This window comes from Malus domestica, chromosome 13 (genome assembly GCF_042453785.1).
Source record: "Malus domestica chromosome 13, GDT2T_hap1".
In the NCBI taxonomy this organism is placed as follows: domain Eukaryota; kingdom Viridiplantae; phylum Streptophyta; class Magnoliopsida; order Rosales; family Rosaceae; genus Malus; species Malus domestica.
The window spans coordinates 25,261,365-25,284,086 of NC_091673.1; the positions used below are offsets into that span (position 1 = coordinate 25,261,365).

The 22,722-nt window shown below is 39.8% G+C and overlaps 1 protein-coding gene across 6 annotated transcripts; it reads left to right on the forward strand.

Moving 5' to 3' along the window:
- The first annotated feature begins 10,856 nt into the window (after nt 1–10,856).
- On the forward strand, nt 10,857–22,106 carry LOC108171052 (uncharacterized). 6 transcript variants are annotated; one of them, XM_070810925.1, is made up of 7 exons: nt 10,857–11,069; nt 11,196–11,260; nt 11,340–11,658; nt 11,872–11,951; nt 12,223–12,342; nt 12,436–12,514; nt 21,942–22,089. In XM_070810925.1, the coding sequence occupies exons 4-7, from the start codon at nt 11,896–11,898 to the stop codon at nt 22,011–22,013; spliced, it is 327 nt and encodes a 108-aa protein (XP_070667026.1). In that variant the 5' UTR covers nt 10,857–11,069; nt 11,196–11,260; nt 11,340–11,658; nt 11,872–11,895; the 3' UTR covers nt 22,014–22,089. The 6 variants fall into 6 exon arrangements, 5 of the variants coding, with proteins under 5 accessions (XP_070667026.1, XP_070667025.1, XP_070667028.1 ...); XM_070810924.1 differs by having other exon boundaries at nt 10,857–11,260; nt 11,340–11,521; nt 21,942–22,106; XM_070810927.1 differs by lacking the exon at nt 11,340–11,658 and having other exon boundaries at nt 21,942–22,095.
- Nucleotides 22,107–22,722: the final 616 nt, after the last annotated feature.

Consider the following 22,722-nt stretch of genomic DNA (forward strand, 5'->3'; position numbering starts at 1 on the left):
TCTTAATCTCTTCCTTCTCTTTCTTTTCATGTTTATAGTAGTGGTCGCTTTGTCGATGAGAGTTATCGTGGTTGTGGCCACTCTCCTTTTGAGGAGGAGAGCTTTTTGTAGTAGTTATGACTTACTACTCAATATTTAATCTTAAAGCAACAATTTGTTCAAATCTGAGGTGGTTTTGGTTTGTACGCTAGGCAAGAACTATGAGGAGGAAGCTCGACCTATATTGGAGGGGACTCATAGGAGGAATTTTTGTCAACGATTGCAAGTGATCAAAGAGTGGTGTAGTTGCAATGGTTTTGAAGGATACATAGCCATGTTTTCTTGTTGTTTGTTGTTCAAGGTCTTCAAGTGATGGTACAATGTTTACCTTGTATGTTTGACGGTGTTGGGTCCAGCTTGTACCAGTTAGGCATTGTGAGCTTATCTAACCTGTTGGTTAGGTCTTTCATAGCTAATGACTCATACTTGTGAGGAAAGTGTTTTGTGTTGTGTTATTTTTTTTGTTTTGTTTGTGGTTTTGTTGTTTGTCCACCAGGCTAAGGAATACGAGTACATCTTTGTGATGCCTCATAGCATGACTTCTTTATCGAATGAGCATCATCTCATCTGTTGCAAGATCATAAGAAGTGATGCAAGTTTTTGTCCTCGCGAACGTTATCTTTTTGTTTGGCTGGATGTGGTTATGTGGCTAAATTTTACATTGTCTTTCTGCGGCGTTTATCATCATAAAATTAATTCCTTTATGGATTATGTTCGTGATTTTATATTATTAATGAAATGTTTCTTACCTTAAAAAAAATATGCAAATCCATACTTGAAGACTTGAAGTTGTTTGACAATATTGAGAACATGAAGGGGGAAAAACGCAAAACTTTGGATTTATAGAAAAATTCCAAAACTTCTAAAATTGGGTAAAATAACTAGAACTCCGAAATTTCTAAATTGAGATTGATATTTATTTTTGAAACCTTTTGGATTGGAATTGGAAAGTCCTAGAGCTGAGTAGGGGTAATTTTCGGTCTGATTGAATAGGAAACAATTATTCTAATGCCAATCCAAAAAGGTTTTGGAATCAAATATTAGTTTTAACTTTGGGTTATCGGAATTTATTGGAAATTTTGAAATCAATTTCATCTCGTAATTCTCAAAACATTATTCGGATCTCTTACGGTTGCAAGACTTTGAAAATTTTAAAACTTTTGTGTATCATTCAATATTTTTTTTTCTTAATTTTTGGATATTTGGATGCTGTTGCATGTGTGTACGACATAAAGTCATATTAGAAAAGATAAAATTGTGCGTATAATTATACTCTTGTTGTGGCCTATATTTAACTGAGGGTTGCGGCATAGAGAGAAAGAGAGTGGAGAAGAGGCTTGAGCAATTGTGTGTTAATTCCTCAGTCCTTGTGCCTTTATTTATAGTAATAAGGAGGAGAGAAACTTGCTCTCCAAGTAATGCAAAGTCTATTAGGAAAGATCTTCTAGATCCCAAAGGATTCTTATTTTTATCTCTACTTAGGATTTACACAATCACAATATTGATAAGAACATATGTCACAACACTCCCCATTGAGTATGCAAATACTCAAGTAGATGGCGCATCAGATATTCAGGCAAATGTAGAAGCAGTTGATGAAGTCGTCTCGTCTAGTCGGCACAAGTAGCAAATGTGAGTCTCAAAACAAACAGAAGAATGCATGGGTAGTAAAACTCACAAAACCTCGCTATGGCAAAACCTAAGGTGGGAGAAAAACCCATAGACTAAGGAGAAAAGTAAGAAATTGAATTAAGTCAAAACTATACGTCTTTGGGATGTAAGTAGGACGTACACAAGGGTATGACCAACCCAGGATGGATGCCTCGTCAAAACCTAGTTAGGTAGCAAAATCCCAACGGGAAAAATGCTCATAATCGTAGGAAAAAGAATACATTAAGGTCAAGTGAGTATACTTCTGGATACTCCCTCTGAGTTTGACAAAACTTCCAAATGAAACTATAAGCATCGTAAGTGAGAAAGTTACTCATACCAATTCCTTGGACAAGCTTCTGGAAGGTAGACTTCATGTAGAAGTTGGCAAGATTGTAAGGGATCAAACTACTCGACTTCAATCTTCTAATGCTCATGCTGATGTAAACACAATATGCTTGGTGTTGACTTGTTGGATGTATAATGATCTGGTCGATACATACGATGTTATCTTCATAAATCGTTGTTAGGATTCAACGATGGATGAAAAACGCAAGGATTTTGAATATGATCAACAAGAGTTCTCGACTATATCTCTCACGTGATGAGATATAATGAGTCTTGGAATGATTCAAAGGTTTCACAACATGATATTGCAGTGTTCCTTAACGGTAAAGACATTACCATGCAGGACCGTACCTTATGCGGTCAGATAAATGGTATGATTCAACGAATCTCACAAGGTAGGCATCATTCCAAAGATCAAGGGGGTGTGATCTATTCTGAGATGCATAGGGATAGATAAGCCCAAATCCGTAGTAAAGGAAAAACGTCTTTAACACCAATTTGGTGGTTGCGTGTAGGCACAGTGTTACTTTATGCCAAAAGATTATTAGCACATAAGATTCCGATTCTAGTGCATTGAGCTAAGTACAACAAAAGCCAATGGTACTTAGATATGGTTGCCTCACGTTCCAATATGGAACCTTATGCTCTATACTCTCCGTAAAGGTCACATTTGCATCTAGCATACATACGATCAGGGTATACTTAGAGGAAACACCTTATGTGTCTAGTTTGAGTGGTGGACCAGAATACCATTAGAACTAGCTCGAAACTTCAGGTCGAGGTAATGTTAAGTTTCCTAAGATCATTCATCTTAAAGTCCGACTTTAGGTGTGAGTTAATTTTCTCAACTTTAGCAATTTCATATTTTGTACACACATAGGCATATATCCCTAACTAATCAAATATTCACCTAGACGGGTATACCACATCCGCCCAGATAGTTCTGCATCCGTAAAGTGAAGTCCTCATCAGAACCGAGAGAGTGTTCTTGTGGTCTAGAACTATTTGAATCAGTACATGTAAGTCCTTGGGAAACTCCATGTAACATGGCGTATGAGAGAAGCCTTACGCCGCAAAGCATTATATCGCACTATTTCATTCATCTCATTCATCATCAATTAATTCTTCTAGTTGACCAATCAGTTCTACGTTGATACTAAACAACAGAACAATGTTCGTTATCGTCGTTTTTCATTATGTCCACGATAATTCGCGTCGTTCTTTTAGGAACATTGATGTTTTTATCTCTCCCTAACGATAGGAAGACTATCTTATAAAAGTGACAATTCACAAAAACGAGCAGTAAAGAGATCGCTTGTCAAAGGTTCTAAGGAACGAATATTAGAAGGAGAATCATAACCGACATAGATTTCCATCCTTCCCTGAAGACCCCTTTTTTCTTTTGTATGTTAGGGCGGTGCAAAAATGGTACATAGACCGCACAACCAAAGACGCGCAGATGCGATATGTCGGGTTCGTATCTGGTAACCAACTGACATGTGCTTTATAAGGTTGGGTCATGATAGGCCTCAGGCGGACCAACATGGTTGCTTGCAATATTACATGGCCCCAAGCAGAGATCGGGAACTTGGTACGTATGACCAATTGATTGCGCAATCATTTGAAGGCGTTTAATGAATGCTTCTGCTGGGTCGTTCTGGGTATGAACATGGGACTAGATGTTTAACTTTAAAACCCAACTGAAATGCAATATCCATTGAAAGTTTTCGATGTAAATTCTCCAACTTATCAAATCAAATAAATTTGGGTGGTGAGCCTTGGGCTTGTTAATCTGAGCCACCAGTGTGGAGAATGTTGCTTGTGGATAATAGCCACACGTGTGACCATCATGTAGAAGCATCAACCAATACTTTAAAGTATCTAAATAAACCGCAGGGTGGTTGAATCAGTCCACAAATGTCCTCTTTGAATCCTTTAGAGGAAAGATAGAGGGTGGTAAGGTATAGTACGCGTCCAGGTATGATGTCTTTACTTTTGGTAAAATGATGCCCAAAACGGTGCATCATAGATCATCTTGGATATCCCAAAAGTACATCCATAGCGAAAATTCCTTTCAAATCGCGGGCTTCTGGTCGGCCACATAGTGGACCTGAATGGGTGTAATCCACTCGTTAAGCGTTCCATCTTCTCTAGAATATGCTTCTGGCTATATTCATAGGAAGTGCAATATGGTAATATGCTAAGGAATTTTACTCCATTTTGTACATTGGTTTCAATATGGTAGTAATACTCTCGAATATCCTTAAAGCTCAAAAGACATTCTTTCGGAATGAGTGAGTATAAGGCTTCCCTTTATGGTAAAATTAATATCATTGAACAATATAGGGCAGTTCCATGCCCCACAATTAGGTTGGATAAGCCTGAAAGGTTGTCAGGGGATGATTAAGTATATAGTTAGCATAGAACCAGACTGCTAACTGCCACACAAAACATACCTAAGCATGAGTTAATTGTAGTCACATGTGGTAATTTTCGTTAATTAACTCTTTATTCGAGAAAAATAGTGATATCCAAACACCAATCTTAAATCCTAAAACAAAATAAATTTTTCATAAATTAAACCAAATTTACAAGGGGGTTCGGCCAATAGGCCTTCCATGTCAAATTTCGCTCTTCCAAATGTGTTAGGTGGAGCAAAATCAGTCTCAATGATTGACTACTAGAATGGTACTCCTCAACAACATTGGTAACAGCACGGAAAAGTGCATAACCAATGGTCTATTCCGTCAAAACAGAGTTAGATTATGTAGGGTTAAAGTTCGGGAATACTATCTCATATTCTTGAAGTTTTAAGTACCAGGGATCATGCTCACCTCTTAGCAGGCCTAATTCTACCATCAGTTGTAAAACAAACTCGAAATTAGATTGTATGAGAGAAAGACAGACCCAGACTTAGGTTCGATAGGCTCTAGCCAAAACTGGAGAGGTTTGTTCAGTAGTCTCTGCCGAAGCAGAGCAATACCGTTCGATACGCCTCTGTTGAAGCAGAACATGCCCGTCGATGTACCTCTACCGAAGCAGAGCATGCATTTCGGTGTATCCCTGCCGAAGCAGGGCACTACCATTCGGTAGACTCCAACCGAAATTGGGTCTATACCGTTCGGTAACACTTAGCCGAATTGCTGGGGAACCATTCTCTCACAAGTGTGGTAGTAATCAAATCTAAGAATTTGGTAAATTTTCGCTCTCTATACCACTACTTCATGAGCAATTTAGATATAGAAGGACGAGAAAGATTTTCTTCCAGTCAAAATTAGATTAGATATAAACTTCAGAATTGTACCTATTCATGGATGTAAGGTTTCAATCATGTTTTGTTTTGGGCAAGAATTCATCTTTGCATGATTTGAAATGGTCCAAAGCTAGTCAAAAAGGCATGGAGTCCTCAACAGTAAGGTACTTCCATTTGATATGCTTTAGGTATAAGTCTTTGAATCAAGATCATGGCAGAGGCTTATTCACCTCTTCCATACCATAACTGGCTACAATGATTTCACAACTAGTCATAGTCAAGGAGGGTGTCACGTCTTGTATCCACATAAAGTAGTTTCTTTGTTGAAACTTCCAAATCAATGAAATCGAAGTTGTTACGGTTTGACAATACGTTGAATGGCAGAAACAAGAATGTGATTGGTGTTTTAGGAAATAAAATTTCCATAAACATCAAAGTTTAGAACATTGAGGTTCTAAGACATGGTTTGGTTTAAACGGATTTAAGCATGGAGATCTTTGGGTCTCAACATGAGTGTTGCGCATTAAGAAACTTCAGGTTTCTATGGCACTTTTCCGAAACTTCGGGTTTAAAATTATGAACTTCAAGTTCATAATACCTGCAAACAAATGCAATATATACAAAAATATGCAACAAGAAAATATGCAAATATGTATAGACTTTGTAATTTATTTGGACTTCGGGCCAAAATTAAAAGTTGGGCAAAAAAATTTAAAACCCATAAGGCCTAAAAAAAATAGGCAATATAATTTGTGGCCTAAGGTAAAGGTGGACACGGGCCGGGCCGGGCTGAATTTTAGAGGAACCGAACCTTACCCGTTTTAAACAGTAACAAGGCAGGACGGGCCGGGTAGAGGGATTTTGAGTTTTGGAACCATACCTAACCCGACCCATTTGAAACGGGCCGATTCGAGACGAGTCCATGGATCAAACTCTTTTTTTTTTTTTTTTTTTTTTGTAATTCACAAACTGCATTGCTAAGCAGCAACACAGACATGAATTCTTATATATTCTTCAGCCCCATGACATCTACTCCTTGAAAAGGTTGACTTCCAAAGGTCGATGATCGATAAGATGCTTTGCAAAGGTTTACAACTAATGCAGGTTTTAGGACTTTTGGTGGAAGCAGCTTCTCTTTGAGGTCCTCCATTACATATGAGCTCTCACTGCTGCAATATTAAAAACGAACGACTTTAATTTTGATATAACACTTGTCTACATCTATATGCATACAATTTCAGGGCCAACGATTGCATAACTTCTTGATTAAAATAAAGGGAACATCCATTTTCGATCCAGAAATAAACAGGGGCGTGTGAATCATGAAAATCTAAAACCAGTTAAAGTAAAAAATCCAGCTAAAGCCACACAGAAGAATGCAATCAGACATTTCCCCTTTTTTCCGCCAATTTTGGCAAGCAACAAAACTTGAAAAATAAGGAGAGGGGGAGCAGGTTATAGAGGTTTGATTGACATGTAATTTAATTGAATGTGAATGTTCAGAAAATTGTATTACAAATAATGGAGTTTCATATTAGCCTTAATTATAAACTGCTAAGCTAACATTGGTGCTATAGCTGCACAAGGGAGTGCTGCAAATAAACAGTAGGAATATTTGGTCACAAACTACTTTTTCACAAATCTTATTATTAGTAGAGAGTAAATCAACAAATCTTCGAAAACACATGAACAATTTCAGGAAAGAATAGAATTGATGGCGCTAGCCAGATTAGCAGTTTATGGCATTGGACAAGCTTTGGTCATATTTACAAGAGACATAGCAGTTGAACGAAGAATTCAGTCATCTAATTTGAACCCCACATGATTAATCGCTTAACAAATAATAATTAATAGTATGAAGGTCCACTTTTGAGATTCATCACTCAGCATATAAAGTCTGTACTAAGTAACTCCATTAAGCAGTCTATTACAAGAACATGAACAGATAGTTCAAAAGTATTAGGTTTGAATTTCATATAAAAAACCAATCAAATTCCCAACTTACTTCCACTTCCAGTAAGCAAACAATTCATATATACATATAATATAACAAAAAATTGATTGATAACACCTGAGTTTCATATAAAAAAAAACCATCAACAAATCAATTGAGACTACTCAGACAAAGTAAGGAGAAGAGAAATTACAGCAAAAGGCAATGATACCTGCTGATTGATAAAAACCCAGCAATCTGTAATTAATACAAAGTTATAAATCTCCTCAAACCATACCTGTAGATTAATGAAAACCCAGATGGGTCCTGGGTTTCCTGAACTTATTCCAGGAAGCAACGTCGTCAAAGTACAAGACGCCGACGTGGATCTTCTCGAATCTGACCCGAAACTCGTACCGATGGGTGCTCCCGAATCGGACCCTGCCCACACCAATACATTGGAGTTTATGCAATTGGTTTCTGTTCCCAACCAGAGTTGTCATAGCCTTATCAATCAAATCCTTCAAAACCCAAAAATCAAAATTAAAAACTAAAGTTTCCCAATTTTATCTGAAAAAGAAAATTGAAAATTAGCTGTTTGGCCGAAAGAAGTTCGCGGCACGGATCTTCCAAAGTTGACAATTATTCTTGAATCTTCTTTATCCTCAAAATCAGCTTCATCGGGTTCGCATTATCTAGGTACATTTGTTGGAACTCCCTGTAGAGCTGGGTGCTGGACCACCATTGGAGAAGGGTTTTGGGAGACGACTGAAGAAGAGTGATGGATAGGAGGAGATGACTGATGGAGAACGACAGATGGGAAGGGACAACGCACACTTGACAACGAGAGAGAATGAGTTCGAGGTCCAGTCTCCAGTGACAGAGTTGAGGACTTGAGACAAGAGAGAAACCAGGGTAAAACTAACGGTTCAGATTGAATGGTAGCTTACTCTTCAATCTCATCCATCAATTGCAATTACAAACGGCCCGGTCCTGGTACCCGTTTTCTATATTTTTGGAACCAGCCCACCCCTAAATTTTCAAAGGCCCGCCCCGTTTCTCTTTTTAAAAATTAGGAATCAGTCCGTACCCCTTTCGAACCTTGATTACCCGCCCCGACCTGCGGTTCCTATACCTGTTTGCCCACCCCTAGCCCAAGGCATTGGACCAAAGCCTTAATAGGCTATTAAAAGCCCTGAAAAGGAATGGGATCCAAGCCCAAAAATGGGTTGGAATGTCAAGGGCGGAGAGTTAGGAATCAGGCCTAAAACTAGGTAAGATCCAGCAGCCTAACAGAGGCAACGATCGTGTGCTTCGTGGGCATATAGGACACCATAGCCCTCGAGTTGGTGTCATGTGTTGGGTCAAGCCCAAACAAGAAAAAAGGTAAGGTCGAGTTATGTGTTACAGGCTACGATCTGTGAGCCCAGATAAATCTCTCCAAAAGGCTAAGAAATCAAAGCCCAAGGGGCTAACATTTTGGACCAAAAAGCAGTCAAGCCCAAGTGGGCTCGGGTAAGGACCAAAAACATCCGAACGTTACTGGATGAGTTCGTCGGAGTTAAGACCAGCGTCGCCACATTGGGTGGCCGTGTTCTTGGTGAATTTTTGGTCGGGGAAGTTCGGGTTCAAACTGGAACCCTATTATGAACAGATAATTTTGATTTCTCAACATTGGGTGTGAAAACCATAGGGATTTCGAATTGAAACCCTAAGAAATCTCGATGAAAATCTACAAGAGTTTCGATAATCATCGTTGGAAAGGATGAATTTGCCCAAAAAAAAAAACAACTTTAGGTCGTGAGTCCCAATGGAAATTGGCGTAGGTGCCATGACTCATCTGCAGGCAAGGGTGGGATTTAGGGACGATGCCATGGACATTGTCGTTTGGTTTTCATGGAGAGAGGGAGCTGCTGGCTTGAGGCTTGAGGCTCGGCTCAGTCACGCAGGTTGCAAGCCTGGTGACCGGCGCAAGGTCATGGGTTCAAAGAACCCAGGTTGTGTTTCCGATTTCTTTTCTTTTTTTCGTTGTTTTTTTTCAATTCAATGCATATTCAAATAATTTTAATGAATGAACATATATTTGATGCAATTCATGGCAATATAAAACTCACATAATTCAATAATTATGAATATAATGCATACACAACTTATGTAGAATCTAAAATTCGAAAAACGTAAAGTTGAGTCATGCATTATGGTGAATGTTCATGCTATCAGGGCTGCAAAAATATTGAGATAAAAACTGTTGTTTTGGAAGAACCTGATTGCGTGATGATATGGATGAATTGGTCTGATGCAGAAAATTATTTCTTCAATTTCGGCTTTCCATCTTCAAAGCTTATATCACGTTCAACATAAGAAAAATAAATTAAAAATAAAGTATATGAATTCAATAAAATCAAAATTTAATCAATTAAAAATAATAATTGAAACGTAATACTTCCCTGATTGAAGACATATAAATTCTCTTTAGTACAGCGTGAAGAGCGTGCTGATAACATGTTGTGACCTATATTTAGCTGAGGAGTGCAGCATAGAGAGAAAGAGAGTGGAGAATAGGCTTTGAGGAATTGTGTGTTAATTCCCCAATCATTGTGCCTTTATTTATAGTAATAAGGAGGAGAGAAACTTGCTCTCCAAATAATACAAAGTCTATTAGGAAATATCTTCTAGATCCCAAATGATTCCTATTTTTATCTCTACTTATGATTTACACAATCACAATATTGATAAGAGCATATGTTACAACAACTCTTTATTTTTAATATATAATGACATGATAAAATATAGGCCAAATTTTTTTCATGATCCTTGTGGTGATACCCTACTTTTAAATAGATCCATGTGGTTAAAAAGCTATATTAATTGTAATCCTGTGGTGAAATTCGTTATCGATCATAGTCCAAATTGGATTTTTCCTCATTCTTCTATCATTTGTAGGGGCAAAATTGTTATTTTCGTTTTTATTGATTCCATCAACCAATCATAAAGTGCCAATGGACATAAATTTTTTTATTTTTAAAACTTTTAGAGCAACAATAAAAGAATAAATAAACAATAAAATTACAAGATTCATATTATTAGACTTTCTCATTTTAAGAGAGCCAAGAGTCCAAATTCAAGATTTAAAAAATCACAAAGTATCTCGCTGTATTTAGGTTAGAATATAAGTTATTATGCAAACATTGAATATAGTTTCATTTCAAGAAGAATAGTGGTGGACGAGATGGCTAGGGTTATGTGAGAGAAAGGGGGAAGGTGATGGGTGGTCGTTGTGGCTATGGCTGACACGGGTAGGGATTGGGGAGGGATTTCTTTTCTTTTTTTCCTTCTATTTTTGTTAATTATAAAAAAGTAGAATTACCAAAAAGAAAAGAAAAAGAATGGAATGACCTTTTTATCCCTGCATGTGAATGAGATTTTGACAGAAGTTTTAATTTGAACTATGATTGATTACGAACTTCATCACAATGTTAAGATTAACACTTTTTTCACCACATTGATCGATTTAAAAGTAGTGTCTCATCACAGGAATCAAGAAAAAAAAGCCTAAAATATACAAAATAAGAAATAAAGCATATTTAAATATAACAATAAACATGATAAAATAAGAATACGCGTGAGTTTTTTTTTTTATTACACTAAGTTTGAAAAATTTAGGATCGATACATTCTAATTGCCATCCAAATTTTTTAAAATGTTTTAGAATCAGAAATGTTCGGACTCAGAGTGGAATTTTTTTTGTTCAAATTGGAATTTTCAATCCAACTTGCACCCTGGAGCTGAGGGATCAGTTTGGGACGAAAACAAAGTTGGGAGACCAAAGTAGGACAAAAACAAAATGTAAGTGGGCAAATTTGAATTTAATCTAGTTCTCAGCTCTTTGGATGCAGCGGCTTTTGATCGAGAACGGCAGGGATTTGGGTTTTGGCAAGTCGCTTATTACAAAAGATCTATTGGGATTTTCAGATTGATTGTTGCCGTTGCGCAAACCCTAATTTTCTGTAGAATTTAATTGGCCGCGACCCACCCAGGTAGTTTGTGATTTCCCTCGTCTTCTGTACCGTAATTATACATATTTTCTTATGTTTTTAATCCTCAAATTTTGTGTAGTTGTTCATGGAATCCAAGTTTGTTCCTTTCTATCATTTCGTTAAGAAACAGAGCGCAAGTTGCGTTTTGTGAGCTCAACTGTTCGTTGGAGTTCTGCTGAGAAATGGGTTTTAGTAGAACACACCTCTAATGCAGTAACCGTGTTGTTCTGCGTGCTTCAATTCGCATGGTCTGTAGAAAAGGTTCTCCTTCTTATAGATTTTTCCAACTGCGGTGTATTCAAGCGGGGCACCACATGTCATAATACAAGTGGAAGAAATGATATATGTTCTTTGTGTCCCTTCACTTATGACGCGTGGAACACTCGCTTGAATACCAGGTACTTTGAAAATTTCTCTTTCTTTTGAAGTACTGGATGTGTTTGATGAAATGCCTGACAGTGGGAATAGCTGGGTTCAGTTTGATGTGGAAAAATACAGACTTGATCATTATGCATTCTATGGCTGATGGTTCATGAATCTTTTGCGTTTTTTCATTCTCTCAGTATTATAGTCGCAATTAGTTGAATAACTACCATCAAATTAACATGCAGGATATTTTGTGTATTGCTTATTAAATGGGGGAGCCATCACTTTTTGATAAAATGATCAGCCATCTCCGTGCAACATCCAAGTATGAGCATTATAATTTTACTTGTCATTTTCGATCTTAAGATGATATATTTTTGTTTTTCTAAGGCCTTTTACTGCTGTTTTTTGTATCTTGAACCACTTCCGTTGGTCTTGAATCTTGATAAAGTATTTAAAAGTTCAGTTTAGGATGTAGGCACTTCTTAATTCTGGGCTTTCCCTACACTACCTCTTATCATGGTCGTCTAATCAAACTTGACTGTATTACGGTTGTACCACTTCCGACTCCTTATGTTTATGGTCTGTAATATAAGGTATTATACTGGTTATCCAAAGGATCTTGGGCCATCAAGGGTCATCCATTTTACATCAGAACGCGAGTTTGTCCAGCTTCTTCATGAAGGCCACCCTGTGGTTGTTGCATTCACCCTCAGGTCATCTAGAGTTGGTCTCCATCATTTTTTATTTTTTATGTTAAACCTACTCTCTTCAGTTAGAGGTTTAAATACTCGCTTCGGATAATACAGGTGTAATCTCACAAAACATCTTGATGGAGTATTGGAGGAAGCTGCGGCTGAGTTTTATCCACATGTAAAATTTATGCGCGTAAGTAAACAAATACTACCATTAATTATTAATGATATCAATTTTTTGCCTTCAGTTATGAATGCTCAAACAACTCCGCTTATGTCTTACATGGCCGGTCCCAAGCCCGGATAAAGGAGGAGGGGGAGGGCGTCAGGTAGTCGACATCCGGCACTCCATGATCACGTCGAATCCTTATGAAAATGAATCCAGAACAAAATCGCGTTAAAGCTAGGGTGTCACCCGTAAGTGGCGCGCTGTGTGGCCCGAGCACAGTGATAAGCGAGCAAGGGTCGCTGTATCTCCATCGGCACCCGGATGCAGTATTAAATGAGCAAGGGGGCCATAGAAACTTCTTTTCGAACGACTCCACTCAAAGTTGTTTGGGAGCATATGCTCCTATCAACTTTACCCGGGACACACAAAAGAAGTACTTTGATCCTATTAGACGGGGGAGGGTGAAGAAGCTAGGACAGAAAGGTAGAGTTCAAGAGAGCAAAATGCGCTTAGGAACGTGGAATATAGGAACCTTAACGGGAAAATCTATGGAAATAGTGGAAGTTATGGTGAGGAGAAGGATAAATATTATGTGCCTACAAGAAACTAAGTGGGTTGGTAGTAAGGCAAAGGATCTAGAAAACTCAGGGTTTAAACTTTGGTATTCGGGCACAAATAGAACGAGAAACGGTGTTGGCATCATCGTGGACAAGACCTTGGTACAAGATGTTGTAGATGTCAAGAGGGTAGGAGATAGAATCATGGCAATCAAGATTGTAATAGGACAAGAATTTATCAATGTGATTAGTGCGTAGCACCTCAAGTAGGGTTGGATACGAGTTCGAAGGAGAAATTTTGGGAAGATCTTGGAGACTTGGTGCAAGGAATTGCTCAGACGGAGAAGTTATTTATAGGAGGAGATTTAAATGGACACGTGGGCAGGGAGACAGGCAACTATGGAGGTTTTCATGGTGGCCATGGTTTTGGGGAGAGAAACGAGGATGGGGAAGCTATCTTGAATTTTGCAATGGCATATGATCTCTTCTTAGCCAACACCTTCTTTAAGAAGAGAGAAGAACATGTGATCACCTACAAGAGTGGGTCGTCAAAAACACAAATAGATTTTCTTCTAATGAGGAAAGGGGATCGTATAACTTGTAAGGATTGCAAAGTTATACCAGGAGAGAGCGTGGCTAATCAACATCGCTTGTTGGTGATGGATGTACATATCAAAAGAGTAAGACAAAAGAACAAGACTTGGAAGTGCCCAAGGACTAGATGGTGGAATCTAAAAGAAGAAAAACAAGTCATTTTCAAAGAGAAGGTAATCACCCAATGTGTGTGGGATAGAGAGGGGGAAGCTAGCCAAATGTGGGATTCCATGGCTAGTTGTATCCGAAAAGTAGCAAAAGAGGTATTAGGAGAGTCCAAGGGTTTTGCCCCACACCAAAAGGAATCTTGGTGGTGGAATGAGGAGGTACAAACAAAGGTGAAGGCTAAGAAGGAATGTTGTAAAGCCTTATACAAGGAGATGACCGATGAAAATGGTGAAAGGTATAGAAAAGCGAAGCAAGAGGCGAAGAAAGCTGTCAGAGAAGCTAAGTTAGCGGCTTACGACGATATGTATAAACGACTAGATACCAAAGAAGGAGTTGGATATATATAAACTATCTAGAGCAAGGGAAAAGAAGACAAGGAACCTAAACCAAGTGAGGTGCATCAAGGATGAGGATGGAAAGGTTCTTGCTACAGAGAACGCGGTTAAAGACAGATGGAGAGGTTATTTTCATAATCTTTTCAATGAAGGACATGAAATGAGTGCTTCTTTAGGGGAGTTGAGTAACTCAGAAGAGTTTAGAAACTACTCTTTTTATCGTCGAATCCGGAAGGAAGAAGTGGTTGTAGCTTTGAAGAAGATAAAGCATAAAAAAGCAATAGGCCCAGACAATATACCAATCGAAGTGTGGAAACTTTTGGGAGAGACAGGTATAACATGGCTCACTGACCTTTTCAATAGGATTTTGAAAACGAAGAAGATGCCAAATGAGTGGCGAACGAGCACTTTGGTGCCTATCTACAAGAATAAGGGCGACGTACAAAATTGCATGAACTATAGGGGTATTAAGCTAATGAGTCATACAATGAAGCTCTGGGAGAGAGTCATTGAGCATAGATTGAGGCAAGAGACACGGGTTTCGGACAACCAATTCGGGTTCATGCCAGGGCGCTCAACCATGGAGGCAATCTATCTCTTACGAAGATTGATGGAAAGATATAGAGATGGGAAAAAGGATTTACACATGGTCTTTATAGATTTGGAAAAAGCGTATGATAGGGTCCCAAGAGACATTCTTTGGAGGATTTTAGAGAAGAAAGGAGTACGAGTAGCATATATCCAAGCTATAAAGGATATGTATGAAGGAGCAAAGACTGCCGTAAGAACTCATGAAGGACAAACCGAAAGCTTTCCCATAACTGTAGGATTACATCAAGGCTCATCCTTAAGTCCTTACCTTTTTGCGTTGGTAATGGATGAGTTAACAGGACATATTCAAGATGATATTCCTTGGTGTATGCTTTTCGCAAACGATATAGTGTTGATAGATGAAACTCAGGAAGGGGTAAATGCAAAGCTTAACCTTTGGAGAGAAGTGTTGGAATCTAAAGGTCTTCGCCTAAGCCGATCAAAGACAGAATATATGGAGTGCAAGTTCAGTGCAAATGGAAGCCAAAACGAGTTAGGGGTGAGGATCGGAGATCAAGAAATACCAAAGAGCGACCGTTTTCGTTACCTATGATCTATCTTGCAAAAGAACGGAGAATTAGATGGAGATCTCAACCACAGAATACAAGCTGGATGGATGAAGTGGAAGAGTGCATCCGGCGTGTTGTGTGACCGCCGTATGCCACTGAAGCTCAAGGGAAAATTTTATAAGACGGCAATAAGGCCGGCGATGCTGTATGGCACAGAATGTTAGGCGGTGAAACATCAACACGTACACAAAATGGGTGTAGCGGAGATGAGGATGCTTCGTTGGATGTGTGGGCACACGAGAAAGGATAAGATTAGGAATGAGGATATCCGGGGTAAAGTAGGAGTAGCCGAAATTGAAGGAAAGATGAGAGAAAATCAGTTACGGTGGTTTGGACATGTGCAAAGAAGGCCTACTGACGCTCCGATTAGAAGATGCGACTATGGGACAGAGGTTCAGGGCCGAAGGGGTAGAGGAAGACCTAGGAAAACTTTGGAAGAGACTCTAAGAAAAGACTTAGAGTACTTGGATCTAACGAAGGACATGACTCAGGATCGAGCACAATGGGGTTCTAAGATTCATATAGCCGATCCCACTCAGTGACTTGGATTTTCCAAGTCTCCAACCGAGAAGTTTTCCTCACTCGGGAAATTAAGGGAACACTACCCCAACCTACATGCTCCACCCAGAAAGCTTCAACATACAAGCTTCAACAAAAAAAAATTCAAAGAACTTAGCGAAGAAGGCTTTGGTGTATTTAACACAATACGTTGAAATGAAGGAAAGCTTATTTATTGATATCCCCGATAAGCTACAAATATGTACATATACATGAGTCAAAATAAACACACAAGAGGGAGCCTTCACAAAGGTTGCTTAGGAGAAGTCTCAGCAGTCGGTAGAGCCCCAGAAAGAGAAGGCACCGGAGGGGGATCATTTGGAGTCTCAGTACTGGACAGAACCCTAGAAGGAGGAGGCATCTGAGGTTGATCATTCGGAGCTTCATTACGCGGTACAGCCCCAGAAGACGAAGGCAATAAATGCCTTTGGAACAAACCCACAAATCTCTGATGATCAAGTAAAACCTGACCATCAGTTTCCTTCATCTAGTCAAGCTTCCTCTTCATGTTTGTAACATAGTCATGTGCGAGCCGGTGCAACTGTTTATTCTCATGCTTGAGCCCTCTAATCTCCTGTTTGAGACTCATCACTTCAGCCGCCAATGATTCAACTTGGCGGGTTCGAGCAAATAGGCGTTGGGCCATATTAGACACAGAACCTGCACACTGAACACTGAGAGCCAGCGAATCCTTAACAGCTAACTCATCAGACCGTTTGGAAAGTAGTCTGTTATCTTTGGGAGTGAGAAGGTTCCTGGCCACCACCGCAGCGGTTATATCATTCTTCATCACGGAATCCCCAACGGTAAGAGGACCAGTAGGGGAGACGAAGGATGGGCGCCATATGTTGTCTGGAGAAGGCGGGGATGCCTCTTCAACAAGGTTCAAGTCAAAACGACGGTCGGAGGGGCCAGACATTTTCAAAGGTGTTGAAGAGAGAAGAGGTCGGACAAATCAAGATCTTAGAAGTGCAAGAATGAAGCTTCTACTGGTGGAGATTCAAGTGTGCTTTGGAACTTAATGCCAGCCTCTATAAAAATCTGCACTCGACGGAGCTTCAGAAATCGAAGAGGCGCCTGCTCAGAAATCGAAGAGGCGTTTGCTTTCTCAAAAGCTGGGCTGCTTAGAGATCACGAGGGTTGATCTCAGAAATCGAAGAGGCGTTTGCTTTCTCAAAAGTTGGGCTGCTCAAAGACCACGAAGGTCGATCTCAGAAATCGAAGAGGCGCTCGCTTTCTCAAAAGCTGGGCTCCCCAGAGACCACGAGGGCCGATCTCAGAAATCGAAAAGGCACCTACTTTTCCAGCCTTGTCAGCACCTGTCACACGCACACTCAGCTTTGCGGAAATTATGGGCATTCTGTCGAAGACTTCTGGGGAAGTAGAAAACACATGAATCTTACTGTTCAATCACCCACTTCCCACACGCAACAATAGCTCATGGGTACCACAGATAACTTTGCCAAAGTTCTCTGCTAAAGTTGAGCACGTGAAGCTTGCAGCTCCCACTACATCGCTCTGACCAAGAAGGGTAAAAGAATAGCAAAGAAACAGCACTAACAAAGTTTAGACCCATAAATTTTGAAGGTCTAGCTACCACCGTCCTCCGAATCTCGAGAGCCAGACTCCCAACATGACTACTTTCTTAAAAATCGAAGAGAGGGTAAAGGAACAGTACCATTGCTGGATAATTGGAAAGTCCCTGTGTGTCAACCTCTGTGCTTTGTAGCAAGGTAGACTAGCAAACATGCCCAACCTTTACTCACATTCGAGAAAACACTCCCAACAAGATTGCTTGCTCCAAAATCGAAAAGGCACCGCCCTCCGAATCTCGAGAGCCAGACTCCCAACATGATTACTTTCTCAAAAATCGGAGAGACACTGCTCCCCGAATCTTCGAGAGCCAGACCCCCAGCATGATTGCTTTCTCAAAAATCGATAAGGCATCGTTCTCCGAATCAATCGAAGAGGCGCTCGCTTTCTCAAAAGCTGGGCTGCTCAGAGACCACGAGGGCCGATCTCAGAAATCGAAGAGGCACCTACTATTCTAGCCTTGTCAGCACCTGTCACACGCACACTCAGCTTTGCAGAAATTATGGGCATTCTGTCGAAGACTTCTGGTGAAGTAGAAAGCACATGAATCTTACTGTTCAATCACCCACTTCCCACACGCAACAATAGCTCATGGGTACCACAGATAACTTTGCCAAAGTTCTCTGCCAAAGTTGAGCACGTGAAGCTTGCAGCTCCCACTACATCGCTCTGACCAAGAAGGGTAAAAGAATAGCAAAGAAACAGCACTAACAAAGTTTAGACCCATAAATTTTGAAGGTCTAGCTACCACCGTCCTCCGAATCTCGAGAGCCAGACTCCCAACATGACTACTTTCTTAAAAATCGAAGAGAGGGTAAAGGAACAGTACCATTGCTGGATAATTGGAAAGTCCCTGTGTGTCAACTTCTGTGCTTCGTAGCAAGGTAGACTAGCAAACATGCCCAACCTTTACTCACATTCGAGAAAACACTCCCAACAAGATTGCTTGCTCCAAAATCGAAGAGGCACCGCCCTCCGAATCTCGAGAGCCAGACTCCCAACATGATTACTTTCTCAAAAATCGAAAAGACACCGCTCTCCGAATCTCGAGAGCCAGACCCCTAGCAGGATTGCTTTCTCAAAAATCGAAAAGGCATCGTTCTCTGAATCTCGAGAGCCAGATCTCCGACAGGATTGCTTGTTCGAAAACCGAAGAGGCACCACTTTCCCAACTTCAAGAGCCGGATCTCCTTGGATAAAGCTTGTCTGTAATCTTCACACGCAACATCAGCTTTCCAGATACCACAGACCACTTTTCCAAAGTGCTCTGACAGAGTTAAAACATGTAAAGCTGGCGGCTCCCACTACCGTGCTATGACCAAGCAGAGTAAAGGAATAGCATTACTACTTGTTGTTAGGGAGACTCCTATATATGTCGACCTCCATCCCCAACAGACAGGCAGACCTGCAAAAATGCTCAACCCTTCCTCATATCTAAGAGGGCACTCTCAAAGAAGCCTTTCGAAATATTCAGCTTTCTTTCCCCCCGATAATACCTCTGCAAACAAGCTATACTAGAGCAAGAATATCTCATATCATCAGGGTTAAAAGCAAGAGTATCTCATATCATGCTTTTTCCCTGTCTTTTCCTTTGGCCTTGTTCTTACCTGCAAGACAAGGAGAAAGAGAGCAATCAGTCAGCACTTGGAATCAAGCTTCCAGTCAGGAACTGACTGCCTGGAACCCCTTACTTGATTACTTACCTGGCATTGCTCTCGAGTACTCATCTTCAACATCTTATGCTTCCAGGGAAGATACCGCATCTGCCTGAGGAACAGATAGGGCAAGTGAGAAGGATACAAGGAAGCATGTGGAGACAAGCGTAACAGCACACGTGCCGATACATCCACTACTCTGTCAAAAGCAAAAGTATCCCATATCAGCAGAGTCGAACGTACTATAGATTTGATGGACTTGTTTTGACCCTCAAATTCTTCAGTCGGCCTTATACTCTGGAGGAAACCAGAAAACCCTTCAGCCCAGTTCAAGAATAAGCCCGTGGAAAGTTACTTCTTCAAAAGCAAAAGTATCCCATATCATCTCTTCTCATTTTTCTTCTCTTTATCCTTCATGCTGCCTGCAAGATAGGGAGAATGTGAACAATCAGCCGGAACTCGAAATCAAAGTTCTGATCAGGGACTGATTGCTTGGAGCTCTGATTGCTTACCTTGTCTGTCACCTCTTTCAGCAGATCCCCTAGCTCGACGACTTGGGGGACTCCTACTACATGGTTTGTATCGCGCTTGACCAAGCCTGAAACTACAAGTAAGCTTCAAGTGAAATTGATACATTACCTTGTGCATCTCCACCAATTAAAGATACCACCCCTGGATGGAGGAAGAGTACTTCCAGAGAAGATGCCACATCTACCTACGAGACAGATAAGGCAAGTCAAGACGATACCACACTCCGGTACTCAGAAGTTTCGTGATTACGAGATCATTCTCCCACAATATTTCCTAATGCCATTTGTACTAAATCATTCACTTGTACTCACTAAAGGAGAGCTTGAACCTATGTACTTGTGTAAACCCTTCACAATTAATGAGAACTCCTATATTCCGTGGACGTAGCCAATATAGGTGAACCACATACATCTGGTGTTTGCTTTCCTATCTCTATCCATTTATATACTTATCCACACTAATGACCTGAGCAATCTAGCGAAGATCACAAAAAGCGACCGTTTTCGCTACCTAGGATCTATCTTACAAGAGAACGGAGAATTAGATGGAGATCTCAACCATAGAATACAAGCTGGATGGATGAAGTGTAAGAGTGCATCCGGCGTGTTGTGTGACCGTCGTAGGTCACTAAAGCTTAAGGGAAATTTTTATAGGACGGCAATAAGGCCAGCAATGTTGTATGGCACAGAATGTTGGGCGGTGAAGCATCAACACGTACACAAAATGGGTGTAGCGGAGATAAGGATGCTTCGTGGGATGTGTGGGCACACGAGAAAGGATAAGATTGGGAATGAAGATATCCGAGGTAAAGTAGGAGTAGCCGAAGTTGAAGGAAAGATGAGAGAAAATCGGTTACGGTGGTTTGGACATGTGCAAAGAAGGCCTACTGACGCTCCGGTTCGAAGATGTGACTACGGAACAGAGGTTCGGGGCCGAAGGGGTAGAGGAAGACCTAGGAAAACTTTGGAAGAGACCCTAAGAAAAGACTTAGAGTACTTGGATCTAACGGAGGACATGACACAAAACCGAGCGCAATGGCGTTCTAGGATTCATATAGCCGACCCCAGTTAATGGGAAAAGGCTTTGTTGTTGTTGTTGTTGTTGTTGTTGTTGTTGTTGTGTGATGTAAAAACCTTGGCCTATATGTAATGGTTTGAGATGTTTGAACAAAGGGATGTTTGAACAAATATGTTACAATAAATCTCAAACCTTACAGTTCCACCTTAGCTGAAGCACCTACTTATTCTTGTTTCATTACCCTTAAACCTCGCAGCACACCATTTTCGTTCCAATAAACGACTTGAAATTGTGAAAAGGGAAAGGGAAAGGTTGTGTTCTTGATGGTGCTTGATTGATGCATCCCATGGGTGCCTCTAGATTTCTTGCTACTATAACTGTGGACCTCAAAACTTGTGAATGTTTTACTGTCTTCGTGTTATCGTGTCGTATATGATTTTTCCAGATCTAATCAACTGTATGGCATTATATCCCAAACAAATGCTTGCTATCTGGGTTTGAACTCGCTATTAGCTCTGTTATGCTGCCCTTGAAGCTGTTTTGCCCTTGCGATTGATGAAAATTCAATCGGACAAAGAATAAAAGGGTAGTGGTTGTACAGAAGTTCTCTCGTGTGGTTGTGTACATGGGTTGGGGATGACCCCTGTTGACGACGTATTCTCACCGTAATAACGGTATAATGATCATACAATATCTATACACACTAACTCATATCGTTTAACAGGAAAGTTGAACTGGAAATACAAGCTGCTCACTAGCTTTACTAGTCAATCATATCAATGTTCAAACTGTTGGCTTGTCTCTTATCGGGCCGAACATAGAGTTGGCTTGTTTCTTTCAAGAGCCTAGTTTTGTCGAGCCGAACAAAATGCGGAGCTCAAGCTAGTTGTTTCGAGATAATTTACAACCGTTGGTTTAGTCATGTGATGAAAGAAATATGATATATAAAATAGTAATATGAACCCGTTTAATCAGTGAGAGTGAAAAGTAAAAAATATGTGAAAAGTATGTGAAAAGTAAAAAAATGGTATATGAATAGCATACCCCTTGTGTAATTATATTACAAGAGACTTCATATCTACGAAAATATCTCACTTCATACGCCCAATGATAGACAGTCACTTTTCTAATAATATATATGAAACAAATCTTACATTAGATCCGCACAAATCTAGCAAAAACAAGAAGGAAAATACTAAGAATTTACTAAACTCAAATTAACATTGTTTCATGTCAATTAGTTGCATGTGGCTCATATTTTAATGTGAAGAATTGCTTGGCAGTTGCTTGCCTTTTCGGCTGCGAAAGAGAATCCGGATTATAGTTTGCCACGCAGAAACTACGACGCCCGGTAAAGCAAGAATGAGGATCATTTCCGGATCATTTTTGTGAAAATTCCGAAGATTCTTTAATCATGTTTATTTATTATATATCGTGCAGTTAGAAATTATTTTAAATATTATAGTTAAAATTGAATACAAACAGTACTTGACGAAAATTGATCGCACGATTTACTACGAACGGACATGCTTAAAAGATTATCTGGATCTCACAAAGAGAATCTGGAGAGATAGTAAAGAAGCAAAAGCAAATTGGGATAATCTTTTCTTTTCTCAATTAATTAATTAGCCTTTAAATTAACTTTCAATTAGAGAAAACAAAGTCTAACATTTCCTAATGAGTGCAGATTATATTGCCGATTAAGCTACCAACTGCAGACAAAAGATTTCAAACACGACACCTCTATATTTGACCAATCATCTTTTCTTTGATTTATGTTGTCACATATGTTGACTTGTAATGAAGAGGTCGATCAAGGTGCCTTTAATTTGGAATGGTTGTGGAATTTTGATGAAGATGTCCAATGGGAGTGTTTTTTGAACAATTTTTTTTAGCCATTGGTTTAAATCAAAAGAGGGTAAAAATACTATTTAGTTTTCTATCACAGCAAAAAAGTTAAGAGTAATAACGTAATTTCACAAAATAAAATTTTACTTTTTTTGTTTAAGCCTCACCTGCATTAAAAATAAACCCCTCTCTCTCTCTCTCCACTCCCACATTCTC